General features: G+C 34.8%; 1 protein-coding gene across 6 annotated transcripts in view; it reads left to right on the forward strand.

Moving 5' to 3' along the window:
• Positions 1 to 18,801, forward strand: part of KIAA1468 (KIAA1468 ortholog) — a 100,048-nt gene that overhangs the window by 47,652 nt on the left and 33,595 nt on the right. For 4 of the 6 annotated variants that reach the window (XR_002828884.1, XR_002828883.1, XM_006087162.3 and 1 more), the window contains exons 12-18: positions 4,675 to 4,765; positions 8,460 to 8,531; positions 12,985 to 13,125; positions 13,557 to 13,721; positions 15,221 to 15,368; positions 17,771 to 17,927; positions 18,559 to 18,682. Coding sequence is in view for 4 of the 6 variants with exons in the window: in XM_006087162.3 (XP_006087224.1) it covers positions 4,675 to 4,765; positions 8,460 to 8,531; positions 12,985 to 13,125; positions 13,557 to 13,721; positions 15,221 to 15,368; positions 17,771 to 17,927; positions 18,559 to 18,682 (898 nt within the window). In the remaining 2 variants the exon portion in view is untranslated. Of the gene's footprint in view, positions 1 to 4,672; positions 4,766 to 8,459; positions 8,532 to 12,984; positions 13,126 to 13,556; positions 13,722 to 15,220; positions 15,369 to 17,770; positions 17,928 to 18,558; positions 18,683 to 18,801 lie in introns of all 6 variants that reach the window. The other 2 variants (XM_023752649.1, XM_023752648.1) reach the window with 2 other exon arrangements.

Below are 18,801 nucleotides of genomic sequence, written 5' to 3' on the forward strand. Positions count from 1 at the left end.
AGTAACCAGGATAGATGTCTACTTCAGAGAGTAAAACTGTTAAGTACTAAGTGTGAATGTGAACAAAACATCCTAGTGGGTGGGTAGGTAAGCTAAGCACCAGTTGGACAAAATTTGGCAGTTGAAGTGTTTTTCTATTTTATAATTTTCTACTTTAATTTTAAAAGGATTTTGCTCATACTTTAATCCTCACCAGAGGATATGTTTATTGATTTTAGAGAGAGGAAGGGACAGAGACAGACAGACATCGATGTGAGAGGGAAACATCGCTCTGTTGCCTCTGGTTTGTACCCTAATCAGGGACTGAACCCACAACCTAGGTCAGTGATGGCGAACCTATGACACGCGTGTCAGAGGTGACACGCGAACTCATTTTTTTGGTTGATTTTTCTTTGTTAAATGGCATTTAAATATATAAAATAAATATCAAAAATATAAGTCTTTGTTTTACTATGGTTGCAAATATCAAAAAATTTCTATATGTGACATGGCACCAGAGTTAAGTTAGGGTTTTTCAAAATGCTGACACACCGAGCTCAAAAGCTTCGCCATCAATGACCTAGGTAGTGCCCTGATCAGAATCAAACGTGACTTTCGGTGTACAGGATGATGTTCCAACCAACTGAGCCACACCAGCCAGGGCTCTATAAGTATATATCTCTTTCCCATTCTTTCCAAAATATGTATGAAGAAGTACTAAAACATGTCCTTTGCAGGATCCAGCCAGGATTTATCTATCCAGCATTCCTCACATGCTAGTCAAATAGAAATAAGGGAAATTAAGTCACTGCGTCTATATCATTCATTGCAAACTGAAAATTTTCTAAGGACAATTTGATGGTGCTATATGGGCAAATTAATATTATATTCTCTCCTTGAAAAATATTACTTTCTATCTTGGTAACTTAATAATTAAATATAATTTATTACATTGTCATTTTTAGATTTGTAAGGGCAAAGCCTCTAGATCTATAGCTCATTTTCATACTCTACATGTAAAGCTAATAGCTGCCACCTGGTGGCCAAAAGTACCTTGGTTGAGATATGTCAGGAATTAAACACCATTGTCCACACTTTAATCTTTCACCTTACAGAAAAATAATTATTTATAAAAATAGTCTAATTAATTGATTATATATAATGCAAATAAGAAATTTAAAAAGCAAAATTTTTAAGTTAGCATAATATATTTGACATATAATCAGTTGTCTCTTCCTTACTTAACAAATCTCAGGCTTTGATCAGATCCTAAGAAAAACTTAATTTTATGCTCAATAATGGTGCTTTGGGCCAGTTCTTCATAGCAACCATGATTGACACCACATTTTTAGCTTTGTCAAAAACTAGGCAAACAATCTCTGTCCTATGATTTCCACAAGTAGGAACAGCATTTATTTTTGCCATCACAGGAGCCTGTTTCTAATGCTGTTAATAATCTGTAAGCCATCTGACCTTTTCTATTCTCAGCTATATTTCAAAGCTGTATTAACTTTTAGAATTTTGATTCTTCACTGTGCTAAGAAGTTTATTTTTAGGGTCTTACATTTTTTCAACAAGTTTGTTCATCTCTAGTATAGTGATGGTGACTCAGGATTTAAAGTCTTATACAATGTATACTTCTTACAGGTGTTCAAAATGCTTACATTTCACCAAAGATTATTTATTATAATTACCAAACAATTATGGAACCTATGTGTATTCCTCCTCATTATTTTAAGACACTAGTGGGGAGAAAAAACAATTATCAGATATTAGGAAATTTTCATTGGGGAGCAGGCAGCTCAAGTACTGTGTGTAAAGCTTGGTAATTTCTTTTTCCATTTTCCTTTTGTTCATTTTATTTGCCATCCTAAAGTAGAAGGAAATAAAAGGCAAAAGAAAAGTAGAAAAATAGGCATAGAAGACAATGATCTATATATATAACAGGCTAATATGCTAAGTGTCCCTCCTACCGTCTGACTGGTCACTATGGCACACACTGACCACTGGGGCAGACACTCAATGCAGAAGCTGCCGTGATGCACACAGGCCATTTACAAAGAAATGGCACTATGGACCTGGTGCCCACAAAGCAACACTCGGCTTCCCCCAAGTGGGACACAGGCCCCGCCACCATCCCAGATCAACAACCCACCAAATTGCAGCCGACTGCTGCCGAGACCCCACGGCGCAAAATACGGCCCACAGCCCAGCCCAGCCCAGCCCAGCCCAGCCCAGCCTGGAAACTGTGGCTGTGGGCAGCGGGTAATGACGTCACGTAGCAACGCCCGGCTTCCTCGCCCTAGCAGCAGGCCATTTAACAATAAACAGCACTACAGACCTAGCACCCACAAACCAACACTCAGCTTCCCCCAAGTGGACACAGGCCCCACCACCACCCCAGAGTGACACCCCACCAAATTGCAGCCAACACTGCCAAGACCCATGGTGCAAAATGCGGCCCACAGCCCAGCCCAGAAACAGTCGCTGTGGGCGCCGGGTAATGATGGCATGTAGCAACACCCAGCTTCCTCACCCTAGCGACTTCTTGGAGTTTCTTCAGCCTGGGAACACGACTTGCTTTATAGCCAGGTGCAAACATCTTACACTTTAACCAAATGTTTGTGAAGCGTTTTCCCATGCCTCATCTCATTTGATCCTCACAGAAGTCCTGGAGTAGATAGATAGGAGACTTAGTAGAATCCTATTTTCTTTTCATTAGCTGGAAAACGGAGATTTACAAAGTTTAGAAACTTGACCCAACTGAAAAGAAGTAAGAAATGGTGGACCTTGAAAATGACTTCAGGTTTTCTCACTGTGCAGAATACAGTCAAACACTGCTGCAGCTAAATATTTTACCTTTTGTTCTCCCTGCGTGATCTATAATAATAATCTGCTTTGTGTTGACATTTACTGCTGTGTTGCTGACAATTACCTGAAAGAGAAGTTGGGGTGCTTCACTGGGCTGGAAAAACTTTAGCTAAATCAGAAAGCAGGTCTAATTAAGCAAATTTATTCTATAGCTATAAAAGGCTAAGTTGAGTCGTGCATGTGCAATACATACAAAGCTCTCACTGGCGTCTCACATGTATTTTGATCTGTCATTATCAATCGTGAATTTGGTTGACACTTCTATTATAGAGAAAGGGTGAATAGCGATATTAAAATATTTCTTCTAATTAATTTCCTTTCAATGTGCACAAATCCATGCACTGGGCCACTAGTATAAATATAAATGGGAATCAGGTTATTACAAAGTTGTGGTGAGAAGAAGCTGCAATATATAATGAAGATATACTGGTTCAACAGTTCTTTCATTTTGTCCAGATGTTCTTTGTCATTAATCTCCTCAACATGGGAGTTTTAGCTAGTTTGGCTAAACTAAATAGAAATTTAAAGTCATTCTCCTGTTTGAGTTAAATTGACATGTTTTTGAGAAACAGCAGTGAGCAATATTTGGGCTCAATGTGCTGATTTTAAAGTTAATATGAATTAAACATTCTATTTTGGTTTTCCTCAAAGTTGGATGCTTTAAGCATCTATTTAAATCCTACTTTATTTCCCCCTCAGGTTTTACTGTTTGGAGTCTTAGACAATCAAAAGTAACTGCCAATTCTTCACTTAAAGTCATTTTAAATGGAACTTCATTCTAAAGAGAAATATCTTATTTAAAGTTTTATACTCTTTAAGTTCAAGTTATTTATATATTATTCTGTAAAAAATTACCCCAAAAGAAAGTAGTTTCAAATAAACTCATTTTTATAATATAACTTGTATGGGTCAGTTAATTTGGGTTCTCTGCTTCAGGGTCTCTTATAAAGCTGTAATCAAGGTATTGGCTGGACATATAGTCATCTCAAGTCTTCACTAGGGAAGGATTTGCTTCTAAGCTCACTCACATGATTGGCTGTTGGTAGGATTCAGTTTCTTATGGGTTTTTGGACTGAGAGTCTCAGTTCCTCACTGGTTTTTGGTGAAAGGCTGTCTTCAATTCCTTGCCACAAAGGCCTCCAAATGGCAGCATACTTCATCAAAGCATGCCAGGTTAGAAGGCAGCTAAGACACCCACCAGATGGAAATCACAGACTTTTGTAACCTAATCTCAGGAGTGATAATCCATCACTTTGGCCATTGTTCTTTCCATTAAAAGCAAATCCTTAAGTACAGTCTACAACTCAGGAGATTGGGATTATACAAGGATGTGGATGCCAGGAGATGGATGTCATTGGGAGCCATGTCAGAAGCTGTCTTCCAGTTATCTTAGGTGCAGTACCAAAAATTCTGATTAGATAAATACCATTTTACTAATATGAATTCATAGTTTTTATTATAGAAATACTGGGGAACAATCACTGATAGTTTTAGTGGCTAAAAACTGAAGTTCAGTAGGAGCTGAAGCATTGGACATATACTCGCAGAATGCATATGTAGGAAGTTAATTTAGGAGGTTGAGTTTCAGCTTCACACCAATAGAGAACCCTCACAACATGTATCATAAATGGTGTGGCCACTGGTAGGGGCACACATCTTAAGGAACTCACTCTTGGTGGAGTCTAGTCCATTGTTGGAAATGTCTATTTTGATTATACAAAAATATTGTACTTCATGTGAATTACAGAGCTGACTCATTTTTACCCTTAGTCCTAGTTGTACTTTCTAAAAAAACACGTTTTTATTTATTTGTATTATTTTCAGGCAAATGATACTGACGGGTTGTGTAGCATTTGCACGTCATGTTGGACCAACGCGTGTAGAAGCTGAACTTTTACCACAGTGTTGGGAACAGGTAAATTTATTGGGTTCGCCCTTGCAGGTTTACTTAGTGGATAGGGCGTTGGCCTGCAGACTGAAAGGTACTGGGTTCGATTCCAGTCAAGGGAACATGCCCAGGTGGCGGGCTCGATCCATCTCTCCCTCGCCCTTCTCCGAAATCAATGAAAATATATTTAAAAATAATAATAGTACCTATTGGGTTTTTCCCTAGCTATTATATTCTAGGTTATCATAAATGTTCATATCTTCTTTTTAAATGCCATTAGGAAATATGTGGGATATGAATTATACTGCTATTTGTATAGCCCAGCACTGTGATTTAATAGTGCTTAAGAATGCTTTGGGATGTTTTGCAGTATTCATTCTCCCAACAAATATTTAAGAAACACTAGTTCCAGTACTGGATAGTGCCTAGGAATACAATGGGGGAATAAACACAAAGACATCGTTGTGATAAGAGTAAACAAATCAATGATACAGTGTTTTATAGTGTTATAAGCTGTCCTATATAATAAAAGGCTAATATGCAAATCTGCCGAACAGCAGAACGACAGGTCACTGTGATGTGCACTGACCACCAGGGGCAGACGCTCAACGCAGGAGCTGCCCCCTAGTGTTCAGTGCGCTCCCACAGGGGGAGCGCCACTCAGCCAGAAGCCGGGCTCACAGCTGGCTAGCGCAGTGGTGGTGGCAGGAAACTCTTCCACCTTCGCAGCAGCACTAAGGATGTCTGACTGACGGTTTAGGCCCGCTCCCCATGAGCCTAAGCCATCAGTCAGACAACCCCTGAGGGCTCCTAGACTGTAAGAGGGTGCAGGCCAGGCTGAGGGAATACCCCCCTTCCCCCCCAGTGCACAAATGTCATACACCAGGCCTCTAATAAAATAAAGCAGGATAAGGGCTAGGGAGCGATGGGGAATGCTATTTTAGAAAGGGTGGTCAGAGAAGAAATCTCTGAGGAAGTGATGTTTAGGCAAGGATCTGAATTAAGTGAGATACTAGAAATACAAAAGCCTTGAGATGGGAGTATGCCTGATAAACTCAGGGAGAGCAAGAAGGTATGTGTGTATCTTTGTGGATAGGTAAGTAGGCAGGTAACAGAAATAATATCTTATGTATATAGTTATATGTTAAAATATAGAGACTATAGAGTGTAAACCTTTGATGTAGGAGATTGTAGTGTTTATAATTCAACTCACTATGAACAATACTTACGGTTTTATATTGAATTTTAATATTCCAGTTCTCTGTAGAACTCAGAATCTTGACTTTTTAGACTTGAAGTTTAGGTAATTAAGTAGTTTATTTTTCCATCTTAAAATGATGGCTTTCTTACTTACTTATTCATAGTAGTATGGTCATTTATTCTTAAAAAATATTGGTCTCTGGAGTATCACTAAAGCATATTGTCTTTTAGAATTCTGTTCCAGTTTCTTTTAGTATTTATTTTTCTTTTTAAAATTTCATGGAGTTATATCTGGAAGTGAACATTATGCATAGTCATTTTTTATGTCATCTATAGATTATTGTACATACTAATTTAGAGTGAGACTAATAATCACTGAGAGTCAAATTAACCTGGAAACAACACATATAATTCTGGACAATTATTCTTTTATAATTTTTTTCACTTCCTTTTTAAGTTGTATCAAAGTACAATTCATATACTGTATAATTTACCCATTCTAAGTGTACAGTTCAGTGGTTTTTAGTATATTCACAGAATTATACAACTACCACCACAATCAATCTTAGAACAATTTTATCACCTCAAATATAATCCCCAACCCCTCAAACTTAGTTCTCATAGTTCAAGATTATTTTGGCTAATCTGGGTACCTTGAATTGTCATATGAATTTTAGGATCAGCTTGCCAATTTCTGCAAAGAAGCCAGCTGGAATTTTCATAAGGATTGCATTAAATCTGTAGATCAATTTGGAGATTATTGCCATCCTAACAATAGTAAACTTTCCAATCCTGAATTTAAGATGTATTTCTATTTATTTAGGTCTTTAAATTTTTTTCAACAATGTTTTGTAGTTTTCAGAATATCATTTATGTACTTTTTTGTTTAATTTATTCCTAAGTATTTTCTTTTTGATATTACTATAAATAGAATTTTTAAAATTTTATTTTCTGTTTGTTCGTTGCTAATACATTTGATTTTTTTATGTACATTTAATTTTGAGACTCACTGAGCTAGACTAAAGAAAAACAAAATGAAAATTTATGTAGAACACACTTGGACATTGAAACCATTCTACTTTGAGGTTACTATTTCTGAATTTAATTCAAAAATGTCAGTTATAAACATCTCTACCACCACCTCTTCTGTAACCTGAATAAACATGGATATTAGGGATCTGTCTAGCTGCCTACCTCCAGTTTTTTGCCCAACAGATTGCTATATAATTTCTTTTCCTAATTTTAGGCATCAAATACTTTAATGAGTTATGTCACCTTTTCATGTGGAAATATGAGAGCGGATATACCTCTTTTCCAGTCAAAGAAAAATTTATATTCTATGAAGACGACATATGGGAACAAAACCCAGCATGTCTTCTTTTCTTTTGGTTATTTTTTGTTTTGGTTCAATATAGTCATCACAATAGCAAAATCCCTTCGTCCTGCATATGCAAACATAAATGGATTAAAGTCTGCTTACTTTGAAAACAAAATCTCATCACTAGTCTAAGGCTCTGGTTAAATAATTAACTTATTTTCTAATCCCTTAGCTCAGCAGTTCTCAACCTGTGGGTCTCGACCCCTTTGGGAGTCGAACGACCCTTTCACAGGGGTCGCCTAAGACCATGGGAAAACACATATATAATTACATATTGTTTTTGTGATTAATCACTATGCTTTAATTATGTTCAATTTGTAACAATGAAATTGGGGGTCACCACAACATGAGGAACTGTATTAAAGGGTCACGGCATTAGGAAGGTTGAGAACCACTGCCTTAGCTACAAAAGAGGACTAATGAGTCATTCCTGTCATAAACCATCTATATATATATTAAAGCCTAAGCGACCGTTCGACCGGTAGCTATGACACGCACTGACCACCAGGGGGTAGACGCTCAACGCACAGGCATGGAAACATGGAACAGACTGATGAATCTCAGAAGGAAGCGGGGAGAGGGAGGAGGGTGGGAAGAGATTAACCAAAGATCTTATATGCATACTAGAGGCCCGGTACATGGGTTCATTCACCGGTGGGGTCCCTCGTCCTGGCCTGCAGGGATTGGGCCAAAACCAGCAGTCTGACAATCCCCCGAGGGGTCCCGGATTGGGAGAGGGTGCAGGCCAGGCCAAGGGACCCCACCAGTGCACAAATCCGTGCACTGGGCCTCTAGTATCTATAGTATTCAGAACCTGGGTTTTCCAAATATACTAATGTTTGTATGGAAGGAGAAAGTTGTCCCCACCATCCTAAGGAAAGCCTAGTCTTAGGCAAGCCCACAATAGACACCTTGCCAAATTTTCACCTTTGCTTTATCCTTTTTTCTTTAACAGATAAGCCCTGTGACCTCGTTTTTTAGTCTTTCCCGATTTCCTTATTCCTGATTCAGATATACACAGGGATTTCCAGAGTGGAAAAGAGAAGTTTTATTGTATTTTTAACAGGATTTGTGGTGAAAAATAATGCTCTGTTGGAGGAAGGAAGATTATGTTGTTTATACTTGATGTACTTTTTACTCTAGATTAATCACAAATACCCAGAAAGACGACTGCTTGTGGCAGAATCCTGTGGAGCTTTGGCACCTTACCTTCCTGTAAGAATTGTCATTTTTTTCTTACAAACTTTTTTTCCTTTTAAATAATAAAGAAACCTTTTCCCAAGTGTCTTTAACATTTTAATCCAAATTCTCTTTGGGCATGCTGTCCTAATACAAGAAAAAAGTGAATCAAAAAGAAAAGCGTTACATTGATATAATATGGCATTGCAGACGGGCACATTAGCCATTGATTTTGCATGAGTGTAAATAAATTCAATTGTATGAGCAGGTCGGAGGACTCTGAGGGTTCACTTGACATTCTTTCAAAGAGGCCCATCAAGAGAAAAGTATTTTCATAATAATATTAAAACATGTTTTGTCTTGTTCTCTATGTTGACATTTACACGGTTGGTGCAAAAGTTATAATGGGAAACAATGCCAGTGCATTAACACTAATTAAGGCAGTGACACCCAAATATACTGGTAATGATTGTATTCCTCACCACCATGCACTTACAGAAAAAGTCAATTTCACCTAAAAATAAGTTTGAACAGAAAAAGTCAATTTCACTTAAAAATAAGTTTGATGAATCGGTTAAATTATTAATGCTCCTAAATCTTTTCTCTTGTGTATGTCTGTTTTTAATATTTTTGATGAAATAAAAAATACCGATATTGAGCCTTTTTGCTGCATAAAATTAGTGGCTATTTTATGAAAATTACTCAAAGTAGTTTGCGTTCTGAGCTGAACTAGCTACTTTTTTTCATGGTCTACTGATTTTACTTGACAGACCACTGATTGACAAACAATTTATGGTTATTCAGACTTTGGTATTTGTCAAGCATTTTCATGAAAATGACCCTGTCACTTCAAGGAAAACAAGTAGATGGCATTTATTGCCAGTGATAAAATTGGAACTTTAAGTGAGAACAAGAATTTTGGAAAACTTCTATCTGCCACTATGAGCTTGATAGTTTCTAAGTATGTAAACACTTTTCTGAGATCGTTGGTGATACTAACAAATGTGATTTGTTTTTATATTATAATAAAATGTGTCAATATTGAAGAATATCTGCATAACTCTGCAATCCATTATTTCTCAAATGACCAATGTAAAATACTCAAATTCGTGCGTGGGTAATAATTAGAAGCAAAGTTCAAGATAGTTCAATGGAATCTAATGTATCAGACTTTAAAGAGCTTACCTGGTTATTAGCAATGAACCATATCATGGTTTCAGATTCCACATTGCAACTAACTTTTAAGAAACTACCACTTGTCCAATTTGAGCGTACCATCAAAGTAAAATATCTCTTATCAGAAAAGACTATTAAAATACTCCTCCCTTTTTTAATTGCATGTCTGTGTGAGGCCATATTTTTTTAAATACTTCGACCAGAACAAAATACCACAACAATTGAATTCAGAGCAGATAAGAAAATCTACATATCTTCTCTTAAGTCAGACATTAAAAAGATTTTGCAATAAAATGTAAAACAACACCATTCTTCTTGTTCATTGCTTTGTTTTATGAAGTTATTTTCATTAAAATATTATTTGTTAGCCTAATGAGTTTATTTTTAAATAAATTGATACATATTTTAAATTTCTTAGTTTTAATTTCTAAGATGATAAATATCAATAGGTATTACTTACCCAAACAATTCTGTTTGATATGCTCATTTATTTTTAAATGATTGAAGGAGTCTGCAACCACAAAGAATGAGAACCACTTTTAGGTATCTTCCCATGGTGCTTAGGAGTAGAAGAATGAGGTGACATCACAATTATTTTAATTTAAACAATCATAATTTAAAGCAGAGATTGACAAACTACAGCCAGGACACTGAATCTAGTCCATAACCTGTTTTATAAATAGTTTTATTGGAACACAGCCACACCCATGTGTTTATGGATTATCTGTATCTGCTTTCACCCTACAACAGCAGAGTTGAGTAGTTGCAATAGAGGCCTTATGGTCCTCAAAGCCAAGACTCCTGTCTTAAAGGGTCATTTTTGAAACTTGTTCTTTTAAAAGGATACAAAAGTGGAATTATACAATAATGAGCTATTTATGGAAGGATAAAGACTTTGTATAGTGATAACTCTGCATTTACTATTAACATGCCCTTTAGTGAAGAGTGAGAAACCAATAGTCAAACAATTGTGTGTTTTTTAAGTAAAATTTAATGTTTTTTTTATTCAGAAAAAATGGAAAGAAAAAAGAGTAGCCCATAGTGTCGCTCAGTAACAATATATTTTTGTTGTTGTTAAAAATAAATTGTTGCCCTAACCGGTTTGGCTCAGTGGATAGAGCGTCAGCCTGAGGACTCAAGGGTCCCAGGTTCAATTCCAGTCAAGGGCATGTACCTTGATTGCAGGCACATCCCCAGTAGGGGGTGTGCAAGAGGCAGCTGATCGATGTTTCTCTCTCATCGATGTTTCTAACTCTCTATCCCTCTCCCTTCCTTTCTGTAAAAAATCAATAAAATATATTTTTAAAAAATAAAAATAAAAAGATAAATTGTTATACAGTACAGAAAAAAGTAAAATGAAAATAAAAGACTCCCCCCTCTGGCCCCTAGTCATCTTCTCCAAAGATATCTATCTAGTGTTAAGACTTTATAATTATTACTTACAGAAAATAAAAATTTATGCTTACACCAGCTTTATAATTTTTATATTCTTTAAAATTTTCTTACCCAAAATTAATTATATAATATACAGTGTTCTCTATCCCCAACAGTAAACTCTATTTACAGGTTTTTGCTTGGGTATCTGTGCATTTTAAAAATTTCACATACTGTTAATACCTCTGCATCTTGCTTCTTTCAGCATTTGCATTTTTTTATTTTGACAGTGTTAAATTGACCCCAACCAAGAAAGCATAGATTTATACTCCTATCAACAGTACCTTGGAGTTCTTTTCCCATATATTCACCAGGAACTAGGCATAATGAAAAATTTTTAATGTTTATCCTATAGGAAAAAACTGTTATATTATTGTGACAAGTCATATAGATAGATACACTTGAGTGAGTTTGAGCGTCCTATTATTTATAGTTTCAAGATAAAGGTGAACATCACATGGTTGCAAATGATAAGGAAGCTGTTCCACACTGCTCCTAATACTAGAATGCTAAGCAGTATTAATAATAGACTTAAGCTTCCTCCATGGATCTCCACTGGCCTCATATCACACTGTAACTGGTCATGTAAAATCTCAGTGTGGTAACACCTCCTGGCTTGTCCTGTGAGTTCCCTCGGGCATCCTGAAACTAACTGCCACAGTTGATCTCAGCCTAGATCAGTGTGAAGCACATACCCAGCTGAAGTTTATGTACCTCTGCCCCATGGTCCATGCTGATACTAAATAAGAAGCTAATTTTTAAACGAATATTTAGACTGGTATTTAAAGTATCTTAAGATTAAGATACTTTAATGCATTGGGAGGGGGGCAGTTTTTAGCCTGAAGGATAAATAAACAAGGCTATACCTGAAGGCATATTCACCAACCTAAATGTGACTAAAATTTGCTAAAATTACATATATGTTTCTAAAAAGTCAAAACAAAAACTAGGTCATTTAAAAATGTCAGACTTTGCTCTGCATACCAAATCACACTGTAAATTTATGAAAATGATCACATCTTTCATTTTTATTTTATTCTAATCATTATATGTAAAAAGAACCTAAACAAGTTTAGGTTTAAAGAATTGTTATAAATTAATCAAGTTACAATAATGTTACAAAGAAGGGAAGGAAAAGCAAGACTTTGTATAGTGATAACTCTTCATTCTAGCTTCAGCCATTAATTAGGCTAAACTATTAACATTCTTTAACTGTGAGAAAAAAATTATGTGAAATTAAGACACAACAGTGGTTGGCATTATATTAAATAGTAGCATCTGAGAATAGCAATGCAATTCTTGTTAAAGTACTTTTCCACTTTACTCTCATATTTTACTATCCTGTTTGAATTTTTTTCTCAGTTCTTTAAAAAATAGGAACACTAGGATTTTATAATGTTTTCACACTCCCTACGTCAGGCAAATGCTTTGATTGCCAGAGTAATTTTTGTAACCCTCCTGTTATAACTTTCAACACTTTTCTCTGAGTGAATAGGTAGTGATAGAGGACTAATTGTCCATTTATAGCAGAGTGTTGACTTTGGTGATTTGCCAGAAATGCCTGCTACAATGTGCTCTAAGGGTTTGCACTATTTAGCAAAGGTATAAAACATGCTGGGAGATGATTAATACTGAATTCAGGATAGATGCTGCTACCTTCAGAGAGGGAGGATAGAAGAAGGTGGGAGAGGGGAGAGGAGAGTGATACTTTGGCTCTACTCGTAATGTTCTATCTCTTCAAAAAATGAAGACTTGAAACAAACATAGGAAAGTGTTAATATATATTTAATCCGCATTTTGAATATGTGGATATCTGTCATTTTCCATATTTTTCTGCTGCTGATGTAAATAAATAGCAAAAACCTCTTTTTATTTTCAGAAAGAAATTCGTAGCTCCTTGGTTCTTTCAATGTTGCAACAAATGTTAATGGAAGATAAGGCAGATTTGGTAAGGGAAGCTGTGATCAAAAGCCTCGGTATCATTATGGGATACATTGATGATCCAGACAAATATCAACAGGTGTGTTTTTCAGATTAAACCCCATTTACTTCATTTTAAAATTCCAGATAATATTTCAAATCTGATTCAGATACTCTATAATCTATAATAGGGATGGCAATTATGTCCCCTTTAACCAGTCGGGTTGGCTGCCCGGTTTCAGTTCTGCAATTCAGAAGAAAGAACGCTGTGATTCGTTTATACAGGAAACTGGCAACAAGCATGCATGTTTACCACCGCTCTCCTTTGTTTCCTCATCAATTTATACATGGCATTTTCTTTAAAGAAAATGGGAAGGGTGGAATTATAGATGGCTTTCTTTCTTCAAATGTTCTCTAAATGTACTGCAATGTGTACTTACTACTTTTTATTGAGTTATTTTTTTAAGTTTATTCTTTTTTAAAAAAATCTACATTTTGCCTGCTTTTTGCTTTTTGTTGTTGTTTTGGCAGGGTTTTGAATTGTTGCTGTCAGCCTTGGGTGATCCCTCAGAAAGAGTAGTTAATGCAACACATCAAGTATTTTTACCAGCTTATGCTGCCTGGACTACAGAACTTGGAAATTTACAGTCTCATCTTATACCTACATTGCTGAGCAAGATTGAAAAACTTCTCAGGGTAAACATTCTCTTTGTTTATGTAGTTTATAGAAATTTAAAAGATGTTTTCTAAAGCATCTTAACAAAATATTGGGAAGCAAAGACAGAAAGTACCACTTAGATGAACATTCTAATAAATTACCAATTAAAGATTCTGTTGGACTGGAGCCAGGGGAGATTTGAGGAAGTTCTGCTCTGCTAAAGCTAGAGGAGAAAGGACATGATCTGACTTTGCTAATACATTATTCAGAAAGCTGGCTCTTCCTATTCTTTTCTGAAGACTTAAAATATTTTGAAGGATCAAGTCCAGTCCCAAAATGCAGAGATAACTAAAATATGAGTCTCTGAAGCTAGCTTCTTCACACAATGGCAAAATGCTTTAACTGTGTTTATTTCACTGCAGTGTTCATTTCCTCACCTTTTAAAATGAACTTTTCATTCTTTCCAAGTAAAAGAGTTGAAACAATAGAAACTCTTTGATCTATTTTTCGTACTAATAGTTTATTTTGGAGTCTAGAAGAAAAACGAACATTTCTTTAATGCCTATCATATGCCATTAAGTTATATACTTTATATATACAATATAGTATTTCATTCCTATAATCCTTTGAATTGTATTTTGGTTTTTGTGAGGAGATGAGGTGTTTAAGTAACTTGGGTTACTCAGCTGTAAAATGTCAGAACAAGGATCTGATAGCAGTCTTTGACTTCCAATTCTTGCCCTTTCTACCCCAGATTTTAAAAATCTACTAGTATAAAGGCTCTTACATAAAGCATTATTATAACTGCTGTGGAGGTGAATATATAAATAAATATATATATATATATATATATATATATATATAATATATAAATATATATATATATATATATATATATAATATATAAAATCGAACTTTTTTCTATAAATCCTGAATGAGTATTAAAGCAAAACTATAAATAAACAACTAGAGTGAAATATTTAGCATTTGGTTAAATGTTATATACTGATCCTTCTTACTCTTTTTTTCTTTCTGTTATCTCTTTTTTTCTTTTTGAAATTTCTTCTATGTGTTCACTTGTTTTAAAATGCTTTCAATGCTGTCAGATACAGATGTCACCAAATCTGTATAGAAAGTAGGAGAGGAAAAGTAGTAAGCACTGCTGTAGGTTTAGCCATTGAGCATGGAAAATGATTCCTGTGGTTTGCTTTAATTTCTTTATACAGACTTAATAAAATTTTACAAAATAAGACCCTCTTTAAAAAAAAAAAACAACTATAAAAGAAGGTCCATACCAATAGAAATGATTAATGTTCACCCTGAAGTTTTCCATATAAAAGATTCTGTTACTTCTATGCTTTTTCATATTTTCACATACTTAGAAAAATTATGATTTGTGGACCTCTCCATTAGATGTTATGCTATGCGTCTAGTATACAGGACCTTAAATGTTTTATTATTTGCCACAGAAAGGAAGAGCATCATAAATACGTAATTTCCAAAGACTAAAATGAGCTTTCACCTCCTTATGTTTCAGGAAGGAGAACATGGGCTGGATGAACATAAGCTCCACATGTATCTTTCTGCCTTGCAGTCCTTGATCCCATCTCTCTTTGCATTCGTGCTGCAGAATGCCCCTTTCTCCAGCAAAGCCAAGCTTCATGGCGAAGTGCCACAGATAGAAGGTACTGAACCAAAATTGTGGAAGGGAGATGCAGGGTATTAGTAGCGTCACTCCCCAAAGAATTTTTTTTTATTAAAATTTTGAAAATCACTTTATATGGCAGCATACTTACTAACATGTATTATAAGTCTGTGTGGAATTTGTGGTCGTGTGTCTTCATCTTTTATGGATAAGCTTCATGGTATTATTTTATACTTTCTATTCATAATCTATAATCTTTTTATAACCTTTTTTTGGTGACTGAAATAAGTATTTTATTAATAGAGCTGAATCAAAAAAAGATCTACTTAATACTTATGAGTGCCACTTTATGAAGCTTTTCATTTCCACTTTATCTTTTTTCTTCCCCAGCTGTTTCATCTTATTTAGGGAAAAGTAAATGTGTTATTCTTTCCTACTATGTCCTTGCAAAGAATATAAGCATATGCGGCAGAATTCTTTTTTTCCCCCAAAGAAGGAATATGATTTATTGTCATAAATTTGTGAAATTGATAGCAAAAGCCAGTATTTTCTTATCTGTGTCCAGCTAATGAGTAAGTGACCTTTGATCAATGGCACTAGGTGACCCCACTGCACCTAATATAGACAAGCTATTACTTATGAGAGTCTTCTCACCTTTTTCAGATTTGTAAAATTATCACTGTCTCTTCCTGTCTTCTGATAGACAAAAGAATATAACATTGAGAACAGCAACAGACACTTAAATTTTTTTAGAATTGAACTTTTCAGATTAAAAACAAAGTGTGGGTTACCTATAATCTTAGGGATATAAATCAGTGTGTCCAAGGATGCACAAAATACACCATAAAAATGGTATATGCTGTTTGAATGTCAATTTTACTTGGGAAATTGAGAATGGATAGAGTAGGCTTAAATATTTTTAAGTGATATTATTGAGGAGAATGAAAATTCAAACTTTAAGATTAGTCTTCATAAGGCACTCAGAGCTGGCCTTTTCAGGTTCTGCCCCTCACTCAGGAAGGCAGTTAATCTGCTTAGGGACTTTCCTGTCTTTTTTATTTCCTCTTTTTCTTTCTCCCTATACTAAGTCTTGACATATCTGTTTTACTTTTCATTGTTCCATTATTTTCCAATAAATTGCCACTTTTTAAATGAATAACATTCCATTGTATTATAGCAGATTGTAACCAATAGTTTGAAATGATATCAGATGTCCCTTGACATGATGTAGAAATATGAAGTACAAATATTCCTCACCATCCAAATTTAATTGATTCCTGGGTTGAGGTTGTGAAAATTAAAGCAGAAACCTCAGATAGTGAGGGATACCATGTTACTCAAATTATTTGTTTGTGTAATACGATAGCAAATGGGAGAGCTCAGCTAGCAAGGGATAAACTTTATCTGTACGTAATACTCCGTATATTATTTGAAACCTTGCACACCATAGACAGATAATAACATCTTACTATTGCCTTTGAGCATCTTAAAAATTAAGTGTATTTCATGTTTTCTTAATGTTAGTAATTACCATGAACCATTGGTATGTTTTGAGAAAATGCTGCACCCTTATTTGTATCTTTTTTGGGTGTCAGCCTCTGTGCAGGAGTTGTTGGGCCATTAGGACTTTCTGATCAACAGTTAATGAGCTGTTAGCATGCATTACTTACTGAACAACCTCTCAAGAAGTGTTTTCTTAATAACCTGGGATCTATTTATGATCTAACCCATCAGTACAAACTTTAAAATAGACTAGTGTATATCCATGTTTTATTTACATAATTTTAAAAGTATATACATAAGACCCTAGTTATAATATTTATAGTACAATATACCTTATTTTACTGGTTACTGGTTTTAGTACTTTATATTAACTTAATGTTTATCAAATATGAAAATTTTTTTAAATAAAGCATTTATTAATAGAGATTAAATTCTTACGAAATCTGTTCAGTGGAAGCTTTAATGTATTTTATATCATTATTCTCTGGTATTAAACAGTTTTTTCCCTGCTATTAACCTATTAATTTATTACTCCACAAAGGAAACATTTTAACATATTTACTATTCCATTGACATAAACAGTCTGGTAAAATTACAAGTATTTCTATTTTTATACCAAATTTAAATTCCTATTTAGCTAAGATCATATCACTGGGCCAATTTTGATTTAACCTAAAGTGAAATTTTACTCCTCATTAGCAAACTAATTCATTACAGTATTTGTTTATAATTATTTAGTTTCATAAAGTCTTAACTTTGAGATTAAAAAATGTGACAAAATTTTTTTTTCTAAAAACGATTTAATTAATTCATCTCAGTAAAGTTTATAATAAGCTATATAAAGATTAGGAGGTAGAACTTTATTTTCCTTTTGACAGAATAGCTAACTTCCCAAACTGCCATTTTTCACATGACGTATTTTGCTTTTATTATTTATAGTGACACGGTTCCCCCGGCCTATGTCACCCCTTCAAGATGTGTCTACTATTATTGGAAGTCGTGAGCAATTGGCAGTGCTACTACAACTTTATGATTACCAGCTGGAACACGAGGGTACAACAGGCTGGGAGAGTTTACTGTGGGTTGTCAATCAATTGTAAGTTCCCACCTTCAAAATCATTTGGTTCAAACTCATTCACTTGATTGGAAGATAGCTCACTATATTTAGCTTGGCCCTTTTGTTATAGAAGATATAAGAAAATATAAAAAAGTAGAACAAAATCTAACTTGGCAGCATCTCTGGTAAACTTGTTTAGGAGAGGAGATTTAAACCACTGGATGTGTAGTGATTTATCTACAAAGATAGTGCTGCTGTGTTATGTCAAAAGAATCTGTCTTCTGGCCTTGTTGATTAATGGTGATGATGGATTTTAAACTATATCCAGACTTTTCATTTTTGAGGCTAAACTGGATGCCACAATAGCCAACTTCTTGTGTGAAGCATCAAAATTCATTGATTCGAGTCTCATTAACTTCATATTCAGAATTCTACCAGAGTTCCATATATTTTATGACAAGCGGTTAAAATTTATTTTAAGAAGTTTATTGAGTAGAATGAAAACTTAAGACCTTTTCATGGGGTCTCAAACAACTCCTTTGTTTTCCAACTTTACTGTCTATGAAAACCAAAACATAAGAGGTTGTAAGATTGCATTGTTTCAGAAATTGGCAAGGAAACAGTAATTTATATGTATCCCCTGCCTATTTTTCTTTCCTTTCATATTCAGGTTGCCACAACTTATAGAAATAGTTGGCAAAATTAATGTTACTTCAACTGCCTGTGTCCATGAATTCTCCAGATTTTTCTGGCGCCTTTGCCGGACATTTGGCAAAATTTTTACAAACACTAAGGTAAAAACTTGTATTCCATATTTTCTTATATGCAAGATCCATAAAAATGTAATGTGTTAATTAATGCTATAACAGAGTAAATAAGAGCATGAGCCCTTCCTTTATTCTAATTTATCTTT

Source organism: Myotis lucifugus, unplaced genomic scaffold, assembly GCF_000147115.1.
Source record: "Myotis lucifugus unplaced genomic scaffold, Myoluc2.0 scaffold_36, whole genome shotgun sequence".
Classification (NCBI taxonomy): Eukaryota; Metazoa; Chordata; class Mammalia; order Chiroptera; family Vespertilionidae; genus Myotis; species Myotis lucifugus.